The sequence below is a fragment of the Oncorhynchus gorbuscha genome, linkage group LG12 (assembly GCF_021184085.1).
Source record: "Oncorhynchus gorbuscha isolate QuinsamMale2020 ecotype Even-year linkage group LG12, OgorEven_v1.0, whole genome shotgun sequence".
Taxonomy (NCBI): Eukaryota; Metazoa; Chordata; class Actinopteri; order Salmoniformes; family Salmonidae; genus Oncorhynchus; species Oncorhynchus gorbuscha.
This window is the reverse complement of record NC_060184.1, coordinates 11,801,354-11,825,501: the sequence shown is the minus strand read 5'-3', so window position 1 is coordinate 11,825,501 and position 24,148 is coordinate 11,801,354. Positions and strand designations below refer to the sequence as shown.

General features: G+C 44.7%; 1 protein-coding gene across 5 annotated transcripts in view; it reads left to right on the top strand.

The window, feature by feature from the left end:
- kif26aa (kinesin family member 26Aa) overlaps window positions 1–24,148 on the top strand; it is a 183,739-nt gene that overhangs the window by 116,198 nt on the left and 43,393 nt on the right. For 4 of the 5 annotated variants that reach the window (XM_046291099.1, XM_046291098.1, XM_046291097.1 and 1 more), the window contains exon 5: window positions 20,006–20,201. In XM_046291099.1, the coding sequence (XP_046147055.1) occupies window positions 20,006–20,201 (196 nt within the window). Of the gene's footprint in view, window positions 1–323; window positions 1,451–20,005; window positions 20,202–24,148 lie in introns of those variants that run through there. The other variant, XM_046291101.1, reaches the window with a different exon arrangement.

Sequence of the window (24,148 nt, the reverse complement as noted above, 5' to 3'; positions counted from 1 at the left end):
CTCACTCACTCACTCACTCACTCACTCACTCACTCACTCACTCACTCACTCACTCACTCACTCACTCATGTGCACAAGTACAGTTTATGTGGGCACACACATACTCATACACATACATGTGAACACACGCATACACCCACTAACCAAATGTCTTTGAAGTCCGGGTAGAATGGGAACGGGGCTTCTGTCATCTCAGGAAGTATTCATGCAGTGTGTCTGAGGAGCACGCAGACGATCACCAGCAGTTCTCACAGCAGCTGTGTACCGACACTGCAGGAAGGGGTGGAAAAGAGGCTGGGCTGAAGAGGAAGAGTGAGTGCATGAGAGCGGGGGGAAGGTGTGCGAGACAGAGGGAGGGAAAGACTAGAGAGGGGAGAAGAGAGGAACGCTTGGACTACTGCCATTGTTTCCCAGCAACAGCGGGAGCAGGAATGTACTCTTTCCCCACCTCCCAGTGGGTTTTCTCTCGTTTCTTTCCCTCTTTTCCGTTCATCCCTCTCCTGGAGTTGCACCGTCTCCCAGTGCCTTACTGGCGGGAGAGAGAGGAGGAGCGGAACGGCGAGGCGTGAGAGCGCTGCAGAGGTGGAGACTGAAGGGTTACCAGAGCGAGAGAGAGAGAGAGAGAGAGAGAGAGAGAGAGAGAGAGAGAGAGAGAGGGGAAAAAGAGGAAGAGGGAGTGGTTAATGAGTGAATAGGGATTGAGAGAAGGCAGGCAGGAGTGCTTAGATGGAGCAAGAGAGGGAGAGGAAAACCGCAATAGAGAGAGAGCGCTATTGGAAGGTGTGTGTTGGGAGTTTACACTTGGAGAAGAAGATCGCAGCGAAGAAGGGGAACAAAAAGGGAAGGTGTTAATATAAGACCAGAGGAGAAAGAATGGAAAAGGGAAAGACCAGATGTTTGTCCGTAGAGCTGTGGTGACAGAACTGCAAAACGTTTGTAATCTAGGAACAAACTGAGAGGAGGCACTTCTACTTTCTGGACTGCGTTTCTGTACCTGGGAGGATTTTACTGGCCTGAGCACATTGTCATCACACTGCGCAAAGGTGACTATTGGGGGAAAAAAAAGATGATCGGTCTCAAGGTTGCACCAAACCGTATTCTACTCTTTCCTCAATCAGCTAAAATCACCTAAAACTTTGGCGGACCCTCTTCCCCCTCGCCAGGACTGCTGTACTCTCAGCCACGTTTGCCACCACTGACACCCGTTGCCATGCGTCAGCCCCACCTCTTCCAACTTCACCGGTTTCCACAACTCCCTCTCCGTTTGGAGCGTAATAATTTATCCTCCCCCCTCATTAAAAACTATCCCACCCCTCCTGAACAGTCCTCGCTCGTCGGGACTATGGAATACACCGGCTCTATACTGTGATGATTATGAGAAAGCACAAGTATCCTCACGTCTACAATTTGTGGCTAGGAACTCAGAGTAGATAATGGATTGGAGAGAACTGTGAGTACTGTGGTTCTGTCTCTTGCGAATGTCTTATTTACTTCAATTTCATTTTTTTTTTTCACTTTGTATTTCATTTCCATCCTCATATTCTCATGTTGTTATGATAGTACATTATGAATGATGGGAAATTCAAACTATCAATGTTGACACTGACAATGTTTTGTGATGGGCAGTTTTGCGCTCCAAAATGGTTTACTTTACCCTCGTTCTATGCTCAAAAAGCTATGCCTAGCCCCCTGGCCTAAGCCTGCCTCTTCATACTTATCATTGAGAGGTCACTTTCTGAAGTTTGACCCCTACTACACTCTCTCTCTTTGGGTGGGGGGGGGGTCATACTCTTAACTCTTATCCACCTCAAAGCATTCCACCCCTCTGTACTTTGCTGACTACACTATGTTTACGACTAGCACGTCTCAATGTAGGGTAGTAGGGAAGAAGGGTTGAACGGGAGGGCGTGTCTTGGTGTAACCACCCAAGTGAGTCTCCTCGCTTATGCCATGCTCTGCTAACACAGCCGAGCAACAGGAGTGAAGATAGAAGTTACTAACCCCTAACCGCTGACACAACATCAGATATTTTTCATCCTCCAATTGGTTATGGTTTGAATTGTAGAATAAGGTAATCCAATCCTAGATCTGAGGTTCAGCGGACATCTCCTACCTCGAGCCAAATTACATGTGTAGGGAGGGGCTGTAGTTGAGACAGACATCTCAATTAGCCAATGGGGATACCTCTGTGTTGAGTGATCGGGAGCAGGGTGAAGTTGCCCCTAGACCCTGATCTTGGGTCAATTTAGCATTTTCCCCACTAATGGTTTAGGATTGGGAAAGGGGAAGCTGATCCTAGATCTGTACCTAAGGGAACCTTCACTCCGGAACATATGATCCCACAGGGGCGAGGACACGTGGTATTGATAGTGGCTGAGTCATTGGCCTTTTCTCAATTGGATTTGCTCAACCCCTGTCTTCTCTCTCCTCCTTCCAATCGTGCCTTATCTTGAAAAATGTCAAAGGTAATCGAGGAGAGGTGGCGAGGAAGAAACAACGTGGATGAAAATGTACTTGTTAGTTCTACAAGAGATTTTATAGATAAGTAAAAGGATAAGTAGCATTTTTTAAAAATGTTTGCATGCTTTTCTCCTTTGAGAAAACAACAATTGCTTCAAAGGGGGTGTGGCAGATATCAAAACTCTTCCGTGAAGGACTCAGGTAGGACACGCACGACTATCCTCCATGAAACGAGGCTATCGAGGTGGGGAGGACTCTTCCGTTCACCCACTAAACAAATTGACACTCTCCTCGGCCACTCAACCACTTTCCCGAGGAGAGAATAGAGACCAGAATGAGAAAAAGGTCCTTCGAGGAGCTGCCTGGTCTGCTGACACACCCCACAGTCTGGCACATGCTGCGTGCTCTCTCATCTCAAAACGTAACGAATAGAGCTGATATGATTCTCGATTGTACATGACAGAGAAGCATGTCTGTCCTACAACATGTATTTCTATCGGACATTCTGTATCAGTGAGGTGAAACTCTCAGTCTGTTGCAAATAGAAACATGACGAATAGAGCTTATATGATTCTCGATTCTACATGACAGAGAAGCATGTCTGTTCTACATCATGTATTTCTATCTGACATTCTATATCATTAAGGTGAAACTCTGTCTGTTGCAAATATGAATGAAACCAGTCATAACACCTTTATGAAACCAGTCATAACACCTTTAGGAAACCAGCCATAACACCTTTATGAAACCAGCCATAACACCTTTATGAAACCAGTCATAAGACCTTTAGGAAACCAGCCATAACACCTTTATGAAACCAGCCATAACACCTTTATGAAACCAGTCATAACACCTTTATGAAACCAGTCATAACACCTTTATGAAACCAGTCATAACACCTTTAGGAAACCAGTCATAACACCTTTATGAAATCAGTCATAACACCTTTATGAAACCAGTCATAACACGTTTATGATACCAGTCATAACACCTTTATGAAACCAGTCATAACACATTTACAAAACCAGTCATAACACCTTTAGGAAACCAGTCATAACACCTTTATGAAACCAGCCATAACACCTTTATGAAACCAGTCATAACACCTTTATGAAACCAGTCATAACACCTTTATGAAACCAGTCATAACACCTTTATGAAACCAGTCATAACACCTTTATGAAACCAGCCATAACACCTTTATGAAACCAGTCATAACACCTTTATGAAACCAGTCGTAACACCTTTAGGAAACCAGCCATAACACCTTTATGAAACCAGTCATAACACCTTTATGAAACCAGTCGTAACACCTTTAGGAAACCAGTCGTAACACCTTTATGAAACCAGTCATAACACCTTTATGAAACCAGCCATAACACCTTTATGAAACCAGTCATAACACCTTTATGAAACCAGCCATAACACCTTTATGAAACCAGTCGTAACACCTTTATGAAACCAGTCGTAACACCTTTAGGAAACCAGTCGTAACACCTTTATGAAACCAGCCATAACACCTTTATGAAACCAGTCATAACACCTTTATGAAACCAGTCATAACACCTTTATGAAACCAGCCATAACACCTTTATGAAACCAGTCATAACACCTTTATGAAACCAGCCGTAACACCTTTATGAAACCAGTCGTAACACCTTTATGAAACCAGCCTTAACACCTTTATGAAACCAGTCATAACACCTTTATGAAACCAGTCGTAACACCTTTAGGAAACCAGTCGTAACACCTTTAGGAAACCAGTCGTAACAACAACCTTCATAACTAATTGGATTCAAGATCATTAATATTAATAAGGAGTTTTCAAATAAGTTGTCAATGAAGCATGTCAATTCTACATAATATAATTACATCTGAAAGTTCTGTAACATTTGCACCCTTTTGAGTAGGCCCCTGGTAGTATAGTGTGGGTGGGTCTCTTGGTAATATAGTGTGGGTGGGTCTCTTGGCAATATAGTGTGGGTGGGTCTCTTGGTAATATAGTGTGGGTGGGTATCTTGGTAATATAGTGTGGGTGGGTATCTTGGTAATTTAGTGTGGTGGGTCTCTTGGTAATATAGTGTGGGTGGGTCTCTTGGTAATATAGTGTGGGTGGGTCTCTTGGTAATATAGTGTGGGTGGGTATCTTGGTAATATAGTGTGGTGGGTCTCCTCTTGGCAATATAGTGTGGGTGGGTCTCCTCTTGGTAATATAGTGTGGGTGGGTCACTTCTTGGCAATATAGTGTGGTGGGTCTCTTGGTAATATAGTGTGGTGGGTCTCTTCTTGGTTTTATAGTGTGGTGGGTCTCTTCTTGGTTTTATAGTGTGGTGGGTCTCTTGGTAATATAGTGTGGTGGGTGTCTTCTTGGTTTTATAGTGTGGGTGGGTCTCTTCTTGGCAATATAGTATGTTGGGTCTTTTCTTGGTAATATAGTGTTGTAGGTCTCTTCTTGGTAATATGGTGTGGTGGGTCGCTTCTTGGTTTTATAGTGTGGGTGGGTCTCTACTTGGTAATATAGTGTTGGTGGGTCTCTTCTTGGTAATATAGTGTTGGTGGGTCTCTTCTTGGTAATATGTGTGGGTGGGTATCTTGGTAATATAGTGTGGGTGGGTATCTTGGTAATATAGTGTGGTGGGTCTCTTTGGTGGTATAGTGTGGTGGGTCTCTTGGTAATATAGTGTGGGTGGGTCTCTTGGTAATATAGTGTGGGTGGGTCTCTTGGTAATATAGTGTGGGTGGGTATCTTGGTAATATAGTGTGGGTGGGTCTCTTGGTAATATAGTGTGGTGGGTCTCTTGGTAATATAGTGTCGTGGGTCTCTTGGTAATATAGTGTGGTGGGTCTCTTGGTAATATAGTGTGGTGGGACTCTTCTTGGTTTTATAGTGTGGTGGGTCACTTCTTGGTTATATAGTGTGGTGGGTCACTTCTTGGTAATATAGTGTGGTGGGTCTCTTGGTAATATAGTGTGGGTGGGTATCTTGGTAATATAGTGTGGTCGGTCTCCTCTTGGCAATATAGTGTGGTGGGACTCTTCTTGGTTTTATAGTGTGGTGGGTCTCTTCTTGGTTATATAGTGTGGTGGGTCACTTCTTGGTAATATAGTGTGGTGGGTCTCTTCTTGGCAAATATAGTGTGGTGGGTCTCTTGGTAATATGGTGTGGTAGGTCTCTTCTTGGCAATATAGTATGTCTGGTCTCTTCTTGGTAATATAGTGTGGTAGGTCTCTTCTTGGTAATATGGTGTGGTGGGTTGCTTCTTGGTTTTATAGTGTGGGTGGGTCTCTACTTGGTAATATAGTGTTGGTGGGTCTCTTCTTGGTAATATAGTGTGTTGTGGGTCTCTTCTTTGTAATATAGTGTGAGTGGGTATCTTGGTAATATAGTGTGGTGGGTCTCTTGGTAATATAGTGTGGGTGGGTCTCTTGGTAATATAGTGTGGGTGGGTCTCTTGGTAATATAGTGTGGGTGGGTCTCCTCTTGGCAATATAGTGTGGGTGGGTATCTTGGTAATATAGTGTGGTGGGACTCTTCTTGGTTTTATAGTGTGGTGGGTCTCTTCTTGGTTATATAGTGTGGTGGGTCACTTCTTGGTAATATATTGTGGTGGGTCTCTTGGTAATATAGTGTGGTGGGTCTCTTCTTGGTAATATAGTGTGGTGGGTCTCTTCTTGGTTTTATAGTGTGGTAGGTCTCTTGGTAGTATAGTGTGGTGGGTCTCTTGGTAGTATAGTGTGGTGGGTCTCTTCTTGGTTTTATAGTGTGGGTGGGTCTCTTCTTGGCAATATAGTATGTTGGGTCTCTTCTTGGTAATATAGTGTGGTAGGTCTCTTCTTGGTAATATGGTGTGGTGGGTCGCTTCTTGGTTTTATAGTGTGGGTGGGTATCTTGGTAATATAGTGTGGGTGGGTATCTTTTTAATATAGTGTGGGCGGGTCTCTTGGTAATATAGTGTGGGTGGGTCTCTTGGTAATATAGTGTGGGTGGGTATCTTGGTAATTTAGTGTGGTGGGTCTCTTGGTAATATAGTGTGGGTGGGTCTCTTGGTAATATAGTGTGGGTGGGTCTCTTGGTAATAGAGTGTGGTGGGTCTCTTCTTAGTAATATAGTGTGGTGGGTCTCTTTGTAATATAGTGTGGTGGGTCTCTTCTTGGTAATATAGTGTGGTAGGTCTCTTCTTAGTAATATAGTGTGGTGGGTCTCTTTGTAATATAGTGTGGTGGGTCTCTTCTTGGTAATATAGTGTGGTGGGTCTCTTTGGTGGTATAGTGTGGTGGGTCTCTTCTTTGTAATATAGTGTGGTAGGTCTCTTGGTAATATAGTGTGGGTGGGTCTCTTGGTAATATAGTGTGGGTGGGTATCTTGTTAATATAGTGTGGTGGGTCTCTTGGTAATATAGTGTGGGTGGGTATCTTGGTAATATAGTGTGGGTGGGTATATTGGTAATTTAGTGTGGTGGGTCTCTTGGTAATATAGTGTGGGTGGGTCTCTTGGTAATATAGTGTGGGTGGGTCTCTTGGTAATATAGTGTGGGTGGGTATCTTGGTAATATAGTGTGGTGGGTCTCCTCTTGGCAATATAGTGTGGGTGGGTCTCCTCTTGGTAATATAGTGTGGGTGGGTCACTTCTTGGCAATATAGTGTGGTGGGTCTCTTGGTAATATAGTGTGGTGGGTCTCTTCTTGGTTTTACAGTGTGGTGGGTCTCTTCTTGGTTTTATAGTGTGGTGGGTCTCTTGGTAATATAGTGTGGTGGGTGTCTTCTTGGTTTTATAGTGTGGGTAGGTCTCTTCTTGGCAATATTGTATGTTGGGTCTCTTCTTGGTAATATAGTGTGGTAGGTCTCTTCTTGGTAATATGGTGTGGTGGGTCGCTTCTTGGTTTTATAGTGTGGGTGGGTCTCTACTTGGTAATATAGTGTTGGTGGGTCTCTTCTTGGTAATATAGTGTTGGTGGGTCTCTTCTTGGTAATATGTGTGGGTGGGTATCTTGGTAATATAGTGTGGGTGGGTATCTTGGTAATATAGTGTGGTGGGTCTCTTTGGTGGTATAGTGTGGTGGGTCTCTTGGTAATATAGTGTGGGTGGGTCTCTTGGTGATATAGTGTGGGTGGGTCTCTTGGTAATATAGTGTGGGTGGGTATCTTGGTAATATAGTGTGGGTGGGTATCTTGGTAATTTAGTGTGGTGGGTCTCTTTGTAATATAGTGTCGTGGGTCTCTTTTTTGTAATATAGTGTGGTAGGTCTCTTGGTAATATAGTGTGGGTGGGTCTCTTGGTAATATAGTGTGGTGGGTCTCTTGGTAATATAGTGTGGTGGGTCTCTTGGTAATATAGTGTGGTGGGTCTCTTGGTAATATAGTGTGGTGGGACTCTTCTTGGTTTTATAGTGTGGTGGGTCACTTCTTGGTAATATAGTGTGGTGGGTCTCTTGGTAATATAGTGTGGGTGGGTATCTTGGTAATATAGTGTGGTGGGTCTCCTCTTGGCAATATAGTGTGGTGGGACTCTTCTTGGTTTTATAGTGTGGTGGGTCTCTTCTTGGTTATATAGTGTGGTGGGTCACTTCTTGGTAATATAGTGTGGTGGGTCTCTTCTTGGCAAATATAGTGTGGTGGGTCTCTTGGTAATATGGTGTGGTAGGTCTCTTCTTGGCAATATAGTATGTCGGGTCTCTTCTTGGTAATATAGTGTGGTAGGTCTCTTCTTGGTAATATAGTGTGGGTGGGCCTCTACTTGGTAATATAGTGTTGGTGGGTCTCTTCTTGGTAATATAGTGTGTTGTGGGTCTCTTCTTTGTAATATAGTGTGGGTGGGTATCTTGGTAATATAGTGTGGGTGGGTATCTTGGTAATATAGTGTGAGTGGGTATCTTGGTAATATAGTGTGGTGGGTCTCTTGGTAATATAGTGTGGGTGGGTCTCTTGGTAATATATTGTGGGTGGGTCTCTTGGTAATATAGTGTGGGTGGGTCTCCTCTTGGCAATATAGTGTGGGTGGGTATCTTGGTAATATAGTGTGGTGGGACTCTTCTTGGTTTTATAGTGTGGTGGGTCACTTCTTGGTTTTATATTGTGGTGGGTCTCTTGGTTTTATATTGTGGTGGGTCTCTTGGTAATATAGTGTGGTGGGTATCTTGGTAATATAGTGTGGTGGGTCTCCTCTTGGCAATATAGTGTGGGTGGGTATCTTGGTAATATAGTGTGGTGGGACTCTTCTTGGTTTTAATAGTTGGTAATATAGTGTGGGTGGGTATCTTTTTAATATAGTGTGGGTGGGTATCTTGGTAATATAGTGTGGTGGGTCTCTTCTTTGTAATATAGTGTTGTTGGGTATCTTTGTAATATAGTGTTGTGGGTCTCTTCTTAGTAATATAGTGTGGTGGGTCTCTTCTTGGCAAATATAGTGTGGTGTGTCTCTTCTTGGTTTTATAGTGTGATGGGTCTCTTGGTAATATAGTGGGGGTATGTCTCTTCTTGTTAATATAGTGTGGGTGGGTCACTTCTTGGTAATGTAGTGTGGTGGGTCTCTTCTTTGTTTTATAGTGTGGGTGAGCCTCTTCTTGTTAATATAGTGTGGTAGGTCTCTTCTTGGTAATATGGTGTGGGTGGGTTCCTTCTTGGTTTTATAGTGTGGTGGGTCTCTTCCTGGTAATATAGTGCGGTGGGGCTCTTCTTGGTAAAATAGTGTGGTGGGTGTCTTCTTGATAATGTAGTGTGATGGGTCTCTACTTGGTAATATAGTGTTGGTGGGTCTCTTCTTGGTAATGTAGTGTGATGGGTCTCTTCTTGGTAATGTAGTGTTGGTGGGTGTCTTCTTGATAATGTAGTGTGATGGGTCTCTACTTGGTAATATAGTGTTGGTGGGTCTCTTCTTGGTAATGTAGTGTGATGGGTCTCTTCTTGGTAATGTAGTGTTGGTGGGTCTCTTCTTGGTTTTATAGTGTGATGGGTCTCTTGGTAATATAGTGGGGGTATGTCTCTTCTTGTTAATATAGTGTGGGTGGGTCACTTCTTGGTAATATAGTGTGGTGGGACTCTTCTTGGTTTTATAGTGTGGTGGGTCTCTTCTTTGTTTTATAGTGTGGGTGAGCCTCTTCTTGTTAATATAGTGTGGTAGGTCTCTTCTTGGTAGTATGGTGTGGGTGGGTCTCTTCTTGGTAATATAGTGTGGTGGGTCTCTTCTTGGTAATGTAGTGTGGGTGGGTCTCTTCTTGATAATGTAGTGTGATGGGTCTCTTCTTGGTAATGTAGTGTGGGTATGTCTCTTCTTTGTTTTATTGTGTGGGTGAGTCTCTTCTTAATAATGTAGTGTGATGGTTCTCTTCTTAATAATGTAGTGTGATGGGTCTCTTCTTAATAATGTAGTGTGATGGGTCTCTTCTTGTTAATATAGTGTGGGTGGGTCTCTTCTTGGTGGTATAGTGTGGGTGGGTAACTTTGTAGTATAGTGTGGGTGGGTCTCTTAGTCTTATAGTGTGGTGGGTCTCTTGTTGGTAGTATAGTGTGGGTGGGTTTCGTCTTTGTTTTATATTGTGGTGGGTCTCTTCTTTGTAATATAGTGTGGTTGGGTCTCTTCTTGGTAATATAGTGTGGGTGGGTTTCTTCTTTGTTTTATATTGTGGGTATGTCTCTTCTTGGTAATATGGTATGGTGGGTCTCTTCTTGTTAATATATTGTGGGTGGGTCTCTTCTTTGTTTTATAGTGTAGTGGGTCTCTTCTTTGTTTTATAGTGCGGTGGGTCTCTTCTTGGTTTTATAGTGTGGTGGGTCTGTTGTTGGTAGTATAGTGTGGGTTGGTCTCTTCTTGATAATATGGTGTGGTGGGTCTCTTCTTGGTGATATGGTGTGGTGGGTCTCTTCGTGGTGATATGGTGTGGTGGGTCTCTTCTTGGTGTTATGGTGTGGTGGGTCTCTTCATGGTGATATGGTGTGGTGGGTCTCTTCTTGGTGATATGGTGTGGTGGGTGTGGTGGGTCTCTTCTCAAATCAAATCAAATCAAATCAAATAGTGTGGGTGGGTATCTTGGTAATTTAGTGTGGTGGGTCTCTTGGTAATATAGTGTGGGTGGGTCTCTTGGTAATATAGTGTGGGTGGGTCTCTTGGTAATATAGTGTGGTGGGTCTCTTCTTAGTAATATAGTGTGGTGGGTCTCTTTGTAATATAGTGTGGTGGGTCTCTTCTTGGTAATATAGTGTGGTAGGTCTCTTCTTAGTAATATAGTGTGGTGGGTCTCTTTGTAATATAGTGTGGTGGGTCTCTTCTTGGTAATATAGTGTGGTGGGTCTCTTTGGTGGTATAGTGTGGTGGGTCTCTTCTTTGTAATATAGTGTGGTAGGTCTCTTGGTAATATAGTGTGGTGGGACTCTTCTTGGTTTTATAGTGTGGTGGGTCACTTCTTGTTAATATAGTGTGGTGGGTCTCTTCTTGGTTTTATAGTGTGGTGGGTCTCTTTGTAGTATAGTGTGGTGGGTCTCTTCTTGGTTTTATAGTGTGGTGGGTCTCTTTGTAGTATAGTGTGGTGGGTCTCTTCTTGGTTTTATTGTATGTTGGGTCTCTTCTTGGTAATATAGTGTGGTAGGTCTCTTCTTGGTAATATAGTGTGGTAGGTCTCTTCTTGGTAATATAGTGTTGGTGGGTCGCTTCTTGGTTTTATAGTGTTGGTGGGTCTCTTCTTGGTAATATAGTGTTGGTGGGTCTCTTCTTGGTAATATAGTGTTGGTGGGTCTCTTCTTGGTAATATAGTGTTGGTGGGTCTCTACTTGGTACTATAGTGTTGGTGGGTCTCTTCTTTGTAATATAGTGTTGGTGGGTCTCTTCTTGGTAATATAGTGTCGGTGGGTATCTTTGTAATATAGTGTGGTGGGCCTCTTCTTGGTAATATAGTGTGGGTGGGTATCTTTTTAATATAGTGTGGGTGGGTATCTTGGTAATATAGTGTGGTGGGTCTCTTCTTTGTAATATAGTGTTGGTGGGTATCTTTGTAATATAGTGTTGTGGGTCTCTTCTTAGTAATATAGTGTGGTGGGTCTCTTCTTGGCAAATATAGTGTGGTGTGTCTCTTCTTGGTTTTATAGTGTGATGGGTCTCTTTGTAATATAGTGGGGGTATGTCTCTTCTTGTTAATATAGTGTGGGTGGGTCACTTCTTGGTAATGTAGTGTGGTGGGTCTCTTCTTTGTTTTATAGTGTGGGTGAGCCTCTTCTTGTTAATATAGTGTGGTAGGTCTCTTCTTGGTAATATGGTGTGGGTGGGTTCCTTCTTGGTTTTATAGTGTGGTGGGTCTCTTCCTGGTAATATAGTGCGGTGGGGCTCCTTGACTAGTCTCTCAAAGCACTTCATGATGACGGAAGTGAGTGCTACGGGGCGGTAGTCGTTTAGCTCAGTTACCTTAGCTTTCTTGGGAACAGGAACAATGGTGGCCCTCTTGAAGCATGTGGGAACAGCAGACTGGTATAGGGATTGATTGAATATGTCCGTAAACACACCGGCCAGCTGGTCTGCGCATGCTCTGAGGGCGCGGCTGGGGATGCCGTCTGGGCCTGCAGCCTTGCGAGGGTTAACACGTTTAAATGTCTTACTCACCTCGGCTGCAGTGAAGGAGAGACCGCATGTTTCCGTTGCAGGCCGTGTCAGTGGCACTGTATTGTCCTCAAAGCGGGCAAAAAAGTTATTTAGTCTGCCTGGGAGAAAGACATCCTGGTCCGTGACTGGGCTGGATTTCATCTTGTAGTCCGTGATTGACTGTAGACCCTGCCACATGCCTCTTGTGTCTGAGCCATTGAATTGAGATTCCACTTTGTCTCTGTACTGACGCTTAGCTTGTTTAATAGCCTTACGGAGGGAATAGCTGCACTGTTTGTATTCAGTCATGTTGCCAGACACCTTGCCCTGATTAAAAGCAGTGGTTCGCGCTTTCAGTTTCACGCAAATGCTGCCATCAATCCACGGTTTCTGGTTAGGGAATGTTTTTATCGTTGCTATGGGAACGACATCTTCGACGCACGTTCTAATGAACTCGCACACCGAATCAGCGTATTCGTCAATATTCCCATCTGACGCAATACGAAACATATCCCAGTCCACGTGATGGAAGCAGTCTTGGAGTGTGGAGTCAGCTTGGTCTGACCAGCGTTGGACAGACCTCAGCGTCGGAGCCTCTTGTTTTAATTTCTGCCTGTAGGCAGGGATCAGCAAAATGGAGTCGTGGTCAGCTTTTCCGAAAGGGGGGCGGGGCAGGGCCTTATATGCGTCGCGGAAGTTAGAGTAACAATGATCCAAGGTTTTACCACCCCTGGTTGCGCAATCGATATGCTGATAAAATTTAGGGAGTCTTGTTTTCAGATTGGCTTTGTTAAAATCCCCAGCTATAATGAATGCAGCCTCCTGATAAATGTTTTCCAGTTTGCAAAGAGTTAAATAAAGTTCGTTCAGAGCCATCGATGTGTCTGCTTGGGGGGGATATATACGGCTGTGATTATAATCGAAGAGAATTCTCTTGGAAGATAATGCGGTCTACATTTGATTGTGAGGAATTCTAAATCAGGTGAACAGAAGGATTTGAGTTCCTGTATGTTTCCTTCATCACACCATGTCCCGTTAGTCATGAGGCATACGCCCCCGCCACTCTTCTTACCAGAGAGATGTTTGTTTCTGTCGGCGTGATGCGTGGAGAAACCCGTTGGCTGCACCGCCCTGGATAGCGTTTTCCCAGTAAGCCATGTCTCCGTAAAGCAAAGAACGTTGCAGTCTCTGATGTCCCTCTGGAATGCCACCCTTGCTCGGATTTCATCAACCTTGTTGTCGAGAGACTGGACATTGGCAAGAAGAATACTGGGAAGTGGTGCGCGATGTGCCCTTTTTCGGAGTCTGACCAGAACACCGCCGCGTTTCCCTCTTTTTCGGAGTCGTTTCCTTGGGTCGCTGCATGCGATCCATTCCGTTGACCTGTTTGTAAGGCAGAACACAGGATCCGCGTCGCGGAAAACATATTCTTGGTCGTACTGATGGTGAGTTGACGCTGATCTTATATTCAGTAGTTCTTCTCGACTGTATGTAATGAAACCTAAGATGACCTGGGGTACTAATGTAAGAAATAACACGTAAAAAAAACAAAAAACTGCATAGTTTCCTAGGAACGCGAAGCGAGGCGGCCATCTCAGTCGGCGCCGGAAGTAATGATGATATGGGTGGGTCTCTTCTTGGTAATGTAGTGTGGTGGGTCTCTTCTTTGTTTTATAGTGCGGGTGAGTCTCTTCTTGTTGGTATAGTGTTGGTGGGTCTCTTGGTAGTATGGTGTGGGTGGGTCTTTTGTTAATATAGTGTGGTGAGTCTCTTATTGGTAGTGTAGTGTGGTGGGTCTCTTGTTGGTAATATAATGTGGTGGGTCTCTTATTGGTTTCATAGTGTGGGTGGGTCTCTCCTTGGTAATATGGTGTGGGTGGGTATCTTTGTAATATAGTGTGGGTGGGTATCTTGGTAATATAGTGTGGTGGGTCTCTTGGTAATATAGTGTGGGTGGGTATCTTTTTAATATAGTGTGGGTGGGTATCTTGGTAATATAGTGTGGGTGGGTATCTTGGTAATATAGTGTGGGTGGGTCTCTTTGTAATATAGTGTGGTGGGGCTCTTTGTAATATAGTGTGGTGGGTCTCTTCTTGGTAATATAGTGTTGGTGGGTCTCTTCTTGGTAATATAGTGTGGGTGGGTCTCTTCTTGGTAATATAGTGTGGGTGGGTCTCTTCTTGGTAATATAGTGTGGTGGGTCTCTTTGTAATATAGTGTGGGTGGGTCTCTTGGTAATATAGTGTGGTGGGTCTCTTTGTAATATAGTGTGGTGTGTCTCTTCTTGGTTTTATAGTGTGGGTGAGTCTCTTGGTAGTATAGTATGGGTGGGTCTCTTCTTGTTAGTATAGTGTGGGTGAGTCTCTTGGTAGTATAGTCTGATTGGGACTCTTCTTTTTAATATAGTGTGGGTTGGTCTCTTGTTGGTAATATAGTGTGGGTGGGTCTCTTCCCAGTGTTCTGGTTGTGGAGAGTGGAGCGCTTTGTGTGAGTGGGCCCAGGGGGAAATGGGGTAGATGTAGGGGGGATAGTGAGGGGATGGGGCTTTCACAGGCAGTCAAGGTGATTGAGGTAAAGGCTTTGTCTTCAAAGGTGGATGCTGTGGATACCACCCCTTATTCCTCCTTCTCTCCCTCTCCCTCTCCTGCCCCCCTCCCTCTTATATGTCCTTGTTCGCTCTCCCTCTCCTCTCTCCTGCTCCTCTCCCTCTCCCTGTCTCTCTCTCTCCTGCTTCTCTCTCCCCTCTCCTCTCTCCTGCTCCCTTCTCCTCTCTCCTCTCTCCTGCTCCTCTCTCTCTCTCTCTCTCTCCCTCTGTATCTCTCTTTCCTGCTCCTCTCTCCCCTCTCCTCTCTTCCTCTCTCTCCCTCTCTCTCTCTCCTGCTTCTTTCTCTCCTGCTCCTCTCTCTCCTTCTCCTCTCTCTCTCGCTCTCCTACTCCTCTCTCTCCTGCTCCTCTCTTTCTCTCTCTCTCTCCCTCTCTCTCTCTCTCTCTCTCTCTCTCTCTCTCTCTCTCTCTCTCTCTCTCTCTCTCTCTCTCTCTCCCTCTCTCTCTCCTGCTTCTCTCTCTCTCTCCTGCTTCTCTCTCTCCCCCTCTCCTCTCCCCCTAAACAAACACTGCCAATATAATGAACTGTAGATGTACATGTAAATGTCAGCGTCTTTCTCCCCAGATACAGTGTTACGTTCACTTCAGAGTCCTCTGTTGGCTTTATTAAAAAACTAACATTTACTTTGCCTTAACATACACATAGACTGCATAATAAGGCTTTCACTGTGCATTTTCAATGTCCTCAATGGCTCCCTATTCCCTATAAAGTGTACTCCTTTTGACCAGAGCCCTATGGGAGGGAGAGAGGGAGGGAGGGTGCAAAAGTAATACACTACATGGGGAATAGGGTGCCATTTGTGAGGCAGACTGTTTCAGCTGCAACCCTGTCCCTCAGGATCAGTTTGGCGCCGATGAGTTCTGTTGCCAGCACTCCATCCTTTCTGTCTGACACACACACACACACACACACACACGCACGCACGCACGCACGCGCGCACGCACGCACGCACGCACGCACGCACGCACGCACGCACGCACACACACACACACACACACACACACACACACACACACACACACACACACACACACACACACACAAACACACACGCACAGACACACGCACAGACACACGCACACACGCACGCACGCACTTACAACCCCCCCCCCCCCCCCACACACACACACACACAATCTATTCTCTCCTAGTGGGACCTGAGCTTTCAGTCCCACAGACACACACACATGCAAACACACGTAAAATACATACCCTCACATGCAAAGACACTTCAGCCACGCACTTTCTTACTCACACAACTCATTCCCTTTTTTGTCTGTGTGTTATCCACATTGTATTTCAAGCACCAACATCCTAACACACACACACACATAAATGTGCGCTTACACTTGCACACCACACACACATACACACACACCACAGACACAAACACACACACCACACACACATACACACACACCACACACACATACACACACACCACACACACAAACACAGCACAGCACACATAGAGGCGATTCCCAGGGGAGCTTTGTGCTGTGTCCTTCATGGAGGGTGTGATTACACGGTGTTCCCTGATTATGTTCTGGTGAAGTGTCTGAAAGAGACGAATGGAAAGGAAAGAGGAAAGTCAGGGACAGAGAGAAAGAGGGACAGGAGGGAAGTGAGGAGTAAGAGTACAGATGCGCTGAGAGCGGAGTTTGTACATCGACCCCCTGCCGGGACAGACACAGACAGCCCCACTCTCTCTCTTTCTCTCAATTCAAGGTGCTCTATTGGCATGACATGCATTATGTAAAACTCAAAAGGGCATTCCAAAACCCTCTCGTTCGCTCTGTCTCTCTGTCTCTCTGTCTCTCTCTCTCTCTCTCTCTCTCTCTCTCTCTCTCTCTCTCTCTCTCTCTCTCTCTCTCTCTCTCTCTCTCTCTCTCTCTCTCTCTCTCTCTCTCTCTCTCTCTCTCTCTCTCTCTCTCTCTCTCTCTCTCTCTCTCTCTCTCTCTCTCTCTCTCACTCCAGAGCTCACTCTCACAGTGCCCCGGCTGGCGAACAGCTAGAACTGAACCCCCCCCCCCCCGTGGGTTGACCCAGACGATTCAAGTGTTGGTTAAGTTGATGGATGTGGTTTGGACGCAACCTGGATCTTCTATCTTTCATTCATGGCTTAACTGTCAACGGTGGAGCCTAGCGATATGTCTTCATGTACCTCCAGACCTATTATTTTCCACTTTCTCTAACATCATAACACACTGTTCCAATCCCTGGACTTCTCTAACAGCATAACACACTGTTCCAATCCCTGGACTTCTCTAACAGCATAACACACTGTTCCAATCCCATAACATCATAACACACTGTTCCAATCCCTGGACTTCTCTAACATCATAACACACTGTTCCAATCCCTGGACTTCTCTAACATCATAACACACTGTTCCAATCCCTGGACTTCTCTAACAGCATAACACACTGTTCCAATCCCTGGACTTCTCTAACATCATAACACACTGTTCCAATCCCTGGACTTCTCTAACATCATAACACACTGTTCCAATCCCTGGACTTCTCTAACATCATAACACACTGTTCCAATCCCTGGACTTCTCTAACATCATAACACACTGTTCCAATCCCTGGACTTCTCTAACATCATAACACACTGTTCCAATCCCTGGACTTCTCTAACATCATAACACACTGTTCCAATCCCTGGACTTCTCTAACATCATAACACACTGTTCCAATCCCTGGACTTCTCTAACATCTAACACTGTTCCAATCCCTGGACTTCTCTAACATCATAACACACTGTTCCAATCCCTGGACTTCTCTAACAGCATAACACACTGTTCCAATCCCTGGACTTCTCTAACATCATAACACACTGTTCCAATCCCTGGACTTCTCTAACATCATAACACACTGTTCCAATCCCTGGACTTCTCTAACATCATAACACACTGTTCCAATCCCTGGACTTCTCTAACAGCATAACACACTGTTCCAATCCCTGGACTTCTCTAACAGCATAACACACTGTTCCAACTGTTCCAACTGTTCCAATCCCTGGACTTCTCTAACAGCATAACACACTGTTCCAATCCCTGGACTTCTCTAACAGCATAACACACTGTTCCAATCCCTGGACTTCTCTAACATCATAACACACTGTTCCAATCCCTGGACTTCTCTAACATCATAACACACTGTTCCAATCCCTGGACTTCTCTAACATCATAACACACTGTTCCAATCCCTGGACTTCTCTAACAGCATAACACACTGTTCCAATCCCTGGACTTCTCTAACATCATAACACACTGTTCCAAACTTCTCTAACATCATAACACACTGTTCCAATCCCTGGACTTCTCTAACAGCATAACACACTGTTCCAATCCCTGGACTTCTCTAACATCATAACACACTGTTCCAATCCCTGGACTTCTCTAACAGCATAACACACTGTTCCAATCCCTGGACTTCTCTAACATCATAACACACTGTTACAATCCCTGGACTTCTCTAACATCATAACACACTGGTCCAATCCCTGGACTTCTCTAACATCATAACACACTGTTACAATCCCTGGACTTTCTCTAACATCATAACACACTGGTCCAATCCCTGGACTTTCTCTAACAGCATAACACACTGTTCCAATCCCTGGACTTTCTCTAATAGGATACATAACACACTGTTCCAATCCCTGGACTTTCTCTAACAGCATAACACACTGGTCCAATCCCTGGACTTTCTCTAACATCATAACACACTGTTCCAATCCCTGGACTTTCTCTAACAGCATAACACACTGGTCCAATCCCTGGACTTCTCTAACAGCATACATAACACACTGTTCCAATCCCTGGACTTTTCTAACAGCATAACACACTGGTCCAATCCCTGGACTTCTCTAACAGCATACATAACACACTGTTCCAATCCCTGGACTTTTCTAACAGCATACATAACACACTGGTCCAAACCCTGGACTCTATTAAACATGTGGACTTCCACTCCCCCTCACTGCTGACCTTAATCATCTGTCTGAAGAGGGCTGACATGAAGCAGCTGTCTTGTTGACAGGGGGAAAGTAGCGCGGCTGTTTGAAGGCAGGCCAGGGCAAAGTGTTCAATGTGCAACAGTGACAGCTGAAAGGAGACGAGGATGTACTCTGACCCCCCTCTGGCATGTGTGTGTGTGTGTGTGTGAGTGTGTATGTAGGTGTCTGCCAATAGGTGTGTCTCCAACAGAGTGTGTGTTTGTGTGTGTGTGTGTGTGTGTGTGTGTGTGTGTGTGTGTGTGTGTGTGTGTGTGTGTGTGTGTGTGTGTGTGTGTGTGTGTGTGTGTGTGTGTGTGTGTGTGTGTGTGTGTGTGTGTGTGTGTGTGTATGTTTGTGTCTGCCAATAGGTGTGTCTCCAACAGAGTGTGTGTGTGTGTGTGTGTGTGTGTGTGTGTGTGTGTGTGTGTGTGTGTGTGTGTGTGTGTGTGTGTGTGTGTGTGTGTGTGTGTGTGTGTGTGTGTGTGTGTGTGTGTGTGTGTGTGTATGTATGTTTGTGTCTGCCAATAAGTGTGTCTCCAACAGAGTGTGTGTGTGTGTGTGTGTGTGTGTGTGTGTGTGTGTGTGTGTGTGTGTGTGTGTGTGTGTGTGTGTGTGTGTGTGTGTGTGTGTGTGTGTGTGTGTGTGTGTGTGTGTGTGTGTGTGTGTGTGTGTGTGTGTGTGTGTGTGTGTGAGTGTGTATGTTTGTGTCTGCCAATAGGTGTGTCTCCAACAGAGTGTGTGTGTGTGTGTGTGTGTGTGTGTGTGTGTGTGTGTGTGTGTGTGTGTGTGTGTGTGTGTGTGTGTGTGTGTGTGTGTGTGTGTGTGTGTGTGTGTGTGTGTGTGTGTGTGTGTGTGTGTGTGTGTGTGTGTGAACCTTTACTTATGCAGACTGAGAACACCAGTCGTACTTAGTTGCAGGCATGATGACAGCATAATGACCTTGGATTCCAGACAGCCGATCAATACTGTACAAAATGTGTCTGTTCACTCTTGATAATGTTTTATAAAAGTCTTGAGGACACGACCTAGCTATGGAATTATTAAGTCAATACTACTCTCCGATATGGGCTCTGAAGCCTTTGAGATATTAGGAGTTTGCTTTTTGATGTGTGATGTATGGAGCAACCTTTTGAAGTGTTTTACAGCCTAGCTTATAGGGTATATACTAAAAAGTGATGGTCCATGAATATGCTCCTTTCAACATGGCCGCTATCTAAAAAAGGCCTCAAGGGTGTATACATATCAAGGGAACCTATATGTTAATTTCAAGTGTTAAATCATCCTCAAGTAAGGTGAACACTGTCATGAAGATTTCTGAGAACCGCTGGACTGCCCCACACTTTTTATCATAACTCGTCTTTCCCTCTCCACAGGGCCGCCCAGAAGCTCAGCCTCTCGTCCAAGCGGAAGAAGCCCCAGCAGCCTCAGCTCCAGTCTCCACCCGAACCTGCCGAGCCCCTGGTCTACACAGGTGGCTTCAGCGGCGCCCTGCAGCTGTCCCCACCTGCCGTGCCGCCATGCCTCCTCCGGGCCGGTTCAAAGGTCAAGGACACCCCAGGGATGGGAAAGGTAGGACCGTTTGGGATTGTGGACTTTCTTTCATTTTGACTTTGGTATCTTTTTAGCTTGATGGTGAAATTGTTACCATGTGGAGTCAGGGGCATGGTATCTTCAGGTATCAGGAAGTGTAGAGTAACAGACTGGTCTGGTCATAGTACTATGTCATTGGTGTAACATACAGTTGAAGTTGGAAGTTTACATACACCTTAGCCATATCAAATCAAATCAAATGTATTTATAAAGCCCTTCGTACATCAGCTGATATCTCAAAGTGCTGTACAGAAACCCAGCCTAAAACCCCAAACAGCAAGCAATGCAGGTGTAGAAGCACGGTTGCTAGGAAAAACTCCCTAGAAAGGCCAAAACCTAGTAAGAAACCTAGAGAGGAACAAGGCTATGTGGGGTGGCCAGTCCTCTTCTGGCTGTGCCGGGTGGAGATTATAACAGAACATGGCCAAGATGTTCAAATGTTCATAAATGACCAGCATGGTCAAATAATAATAATCACAGGCAGAACAGTTGAAACTGGAGCAGCAGCTCGGCCAGGTGGACTGGGGACAGCAAGGAGTCATCATGTCAGATAGTCCTGAGGCATGGTCCTAGGGCTCAGGTCCTCCAAGAGAGAGAAAGAAAGAGAGAAAGAGAGAATTAGAGAAAGCATACTTAAATTCATACAGGACACCAGAAATGACAGGAGAAGTACTCCAGATATAACAAACTGACCCTAGCCCCCCGACACATTAACTACTGCAGCATAAAGACTGGAGGCTGAGACAGGAGGGGTCAGGAGACACTGTGGCCCCATCCGATGACACCCCCCGGACAGGGCCAAACAGGACGGATATAATACATTTACACTCAGTTTTTCACAATTCCTGACACTTAATCCTATTAAAAACAGTTTTACGTCAGTTAGGATAACCACTTTATTTTAAGAAAGTGAAATGTCAGAATAATAGTAGAGAGAATGATTTATTTCAGCTTTTATTTATTTTATCATATTCCCAGTGGGTCAGAATTTTACAAACACTTAATTAGTATTTGCCGGCATTGCCTTTAAATTGTTTAACTTGGGTCAAACATTTCGGGTAGCCTTCCACAAGCTTCCCACAATAAGTTGGGTGAATTTTGGCCCATTCCTCCTGATAGAGCTGGTGTAACTGAGTCAGGTTTGTAGGCCTCCTTGCGCGCACACACTTTTTAAGTTCTGCTCACAATTTTTCTATAAGATTGAGGTCAGGGCTTTATGATGGCTATTCCAACACCTTGACTTTGTTGTCCTTAAGCCATTTTGCCACAACCTTGGAAGTATGCTTGGCGTCATTGTCCATTTGGAAGACCCAATTGTGACGAAGCTTAACTTAACTGATGTCTTGATATCTTGTTTCAATATATCCACATAATTGTCCTACCTCATGCTGCCATCTATTTTGTGAAGTGCACCAGTCCCTCCTGCAGCAAAGCACCCCCACAACATGATGCTGCCACCCCCGTGCTTCACGGTTTGGATGGTGTTCTTCGGATTGCAAGCTTTCCCCCTTTTTCCTCCAAATATAATGATGATCATTATGGCCAAACAGTTCTCTTTTTCATCAGACCAGAGGACATTTCTCCAAAAAGTACGATCTTTGTCCCCATGTGCAGTTGCAAACTGTAGACTGGCTTTTTTCTAGCGGTTTTGGGGCAATGGCTTCTTCCTTGCTGAGCGGCTTTTCACGTTATGTCGATATAGGACTCGTTTTACTGTGGATATAGATACTTTTGTACCTGTTTCCTCCAGCATCTTCACAAGGTCCTTTGCTGTTGTTCCGGGATTGATTTGCACATTTCGCACCAAAGTACGCTCATCCCTAGGAGACAGAACGCGTCTCCTTCCTGAGCTGTATGACAACTGCGTGGTCCCATGGTGTTTATACTTGCGTACTATTGTTTGTACAGATGAACGTGGTACCTTCAGGCGTTTGGAAATTGCTCCAAAGGATGAACCAGACTTGTGGAAGTCTACTTTTTTTCCCGAGGTCTTGTCTGATTTCTTTTGATTTTCCCGTGATGTCAAGCAAAGAGGCACTGAGTTTGAAGGTAGGCCTTGAAATACATCCACAGGTACACCTCCAATTGACTCAAATTATGTCAATTAGCCTACCAGAAGTTTCTAAATCCATGACATCCAAGCTGTTTAATGGCATATTCAACTTAGTGTAATGTAAACTTCTGACCCACTGGAATTGTGAAACAGTGAATTTTAAGTGAAATTATCTGTCTATAAACAATTGTTGGAAAAATGACTTGTGTCATGCACAAAGTAGATGTCCTAACCAACTTGCCAAACCTGTAGTTTGTTAACAAGAAATGTGTGGATTGGTGGAAAAACAAGGTTTTATTGACTCCAACCTAAGTGTATGTAAACTTCCGACTACAACTGTAGTTTTGACTCCTAATGTTATAATTCGTTGTGAGTCTCGCCGATTCCCAGGCCGTTGGCATTTTATGAATCCCGGTCCATAAGAGATGAGAGCATTCCTCTCATCGAGTGAGTGACAGGCTGTATCAGTGTGTAAAATTTGTGAGTATGATTTGGAGAGTGAGCAGAGTGGTCAACGACATTCGGAGGTGATAATCTGTGTGGAGAACATTCCGCTCACAGAATGGGGGTCGATTTGTGAGAAAAAAGTGTTGGAAAAAGTTTGTGCTTTGAGGGCTTGGGTATCTGTGTGAATCAGTGCGATGAGAGGCCTAGGAACAAGGTGGGAACATTTTGTTTAGGGGAGATTCCTTCTGCAAATCAACTGCATTTTTGTGAAGCTAAATCAACTCACCTTTCTACTATTGACTAAAGGCTCATTGTCCTGATTGACTAAGACAATGGTGTGTTGATCTAATGCAAAACACACAATCACTCTCAGATACCCTCAAACACACGTACTGTACTCAGATTCAGCAACCATTCTAACAGAAGAATGTCTGTTAATCTATGAGTTTGCTGAAACAACATTTTCTGCTGGTTTACAACAAGTCTGGATGAGTAAGTGTGGGTGTTTTGATCTGCTACTCTATCTGACAGGCAGTGTATTAAAGTCATGCTCATTGGAAGCCATGAATTTTCATCTACGTAGACAGCGCAAGCTGCTCTTTTTCCACTCCTCATCTGTTGGCATCTCACCTCCTCTCACCTCCTCTTCTAGTCGTTGATACGCTTTCACACGGTCAGATACAAGATGAAGAGCTGTGTTTTTCAATTTTTACACGTTTCGAGTCAACATTTGTTTCAGCGTAGTTAGCCGCTCCGCTTCATGGATTCCAAGCAGAGACAGCTTATAGCAATTTATAACCTGAAGTTAGCCCGTAAACAACTAGTACTTCTGGGCTTCACTGTAAAAAAAATATTTCCAGGGTTGTTTACGAGACTAGACATTACGTAATGTGTTTAGGGACCTTGGTACCCCCCCTACACCCTACCCCATCTCCCTCCTCCCTCACACCTCGTGTAAGCAGGCATTGGGTTTAGTCTCGTTAATGCTCAGCTCTGACTTGGCTGCGGATCAAATGAGTAGCCGTCAGAGTTCATTGTCAAATCCAGCGCCAGGCCTGTGCTGCTCAGTGGAGATTACACAGCGTGAAGCGATTATCCTAAAGTGGATTAGACACGGGTCCTGATACAGCCCCTCCCTCCTCGTCTCACAGGCCAGCCAGTAGACTGACAGGTGGACCAGAGCATGAGAGGTATTGGCTTATGTCCTTATATCCCCTCACAACAGCTCCCCGCTATATGGACAATGCGGGCTTCTGGAATACCTTAATTCGGACCAAGGTGCACAGTTTATGCCCATTGGCTGCTTGGGTATGGGCATGTATATTTGATTTCATTATGAATGCTGACATCACAGTGAAGTGCACCATGGTTGTCTGTCTGTGGGCCAATTTGGCACCTCCTCATTCACCATGGAGCCCAATGGGCT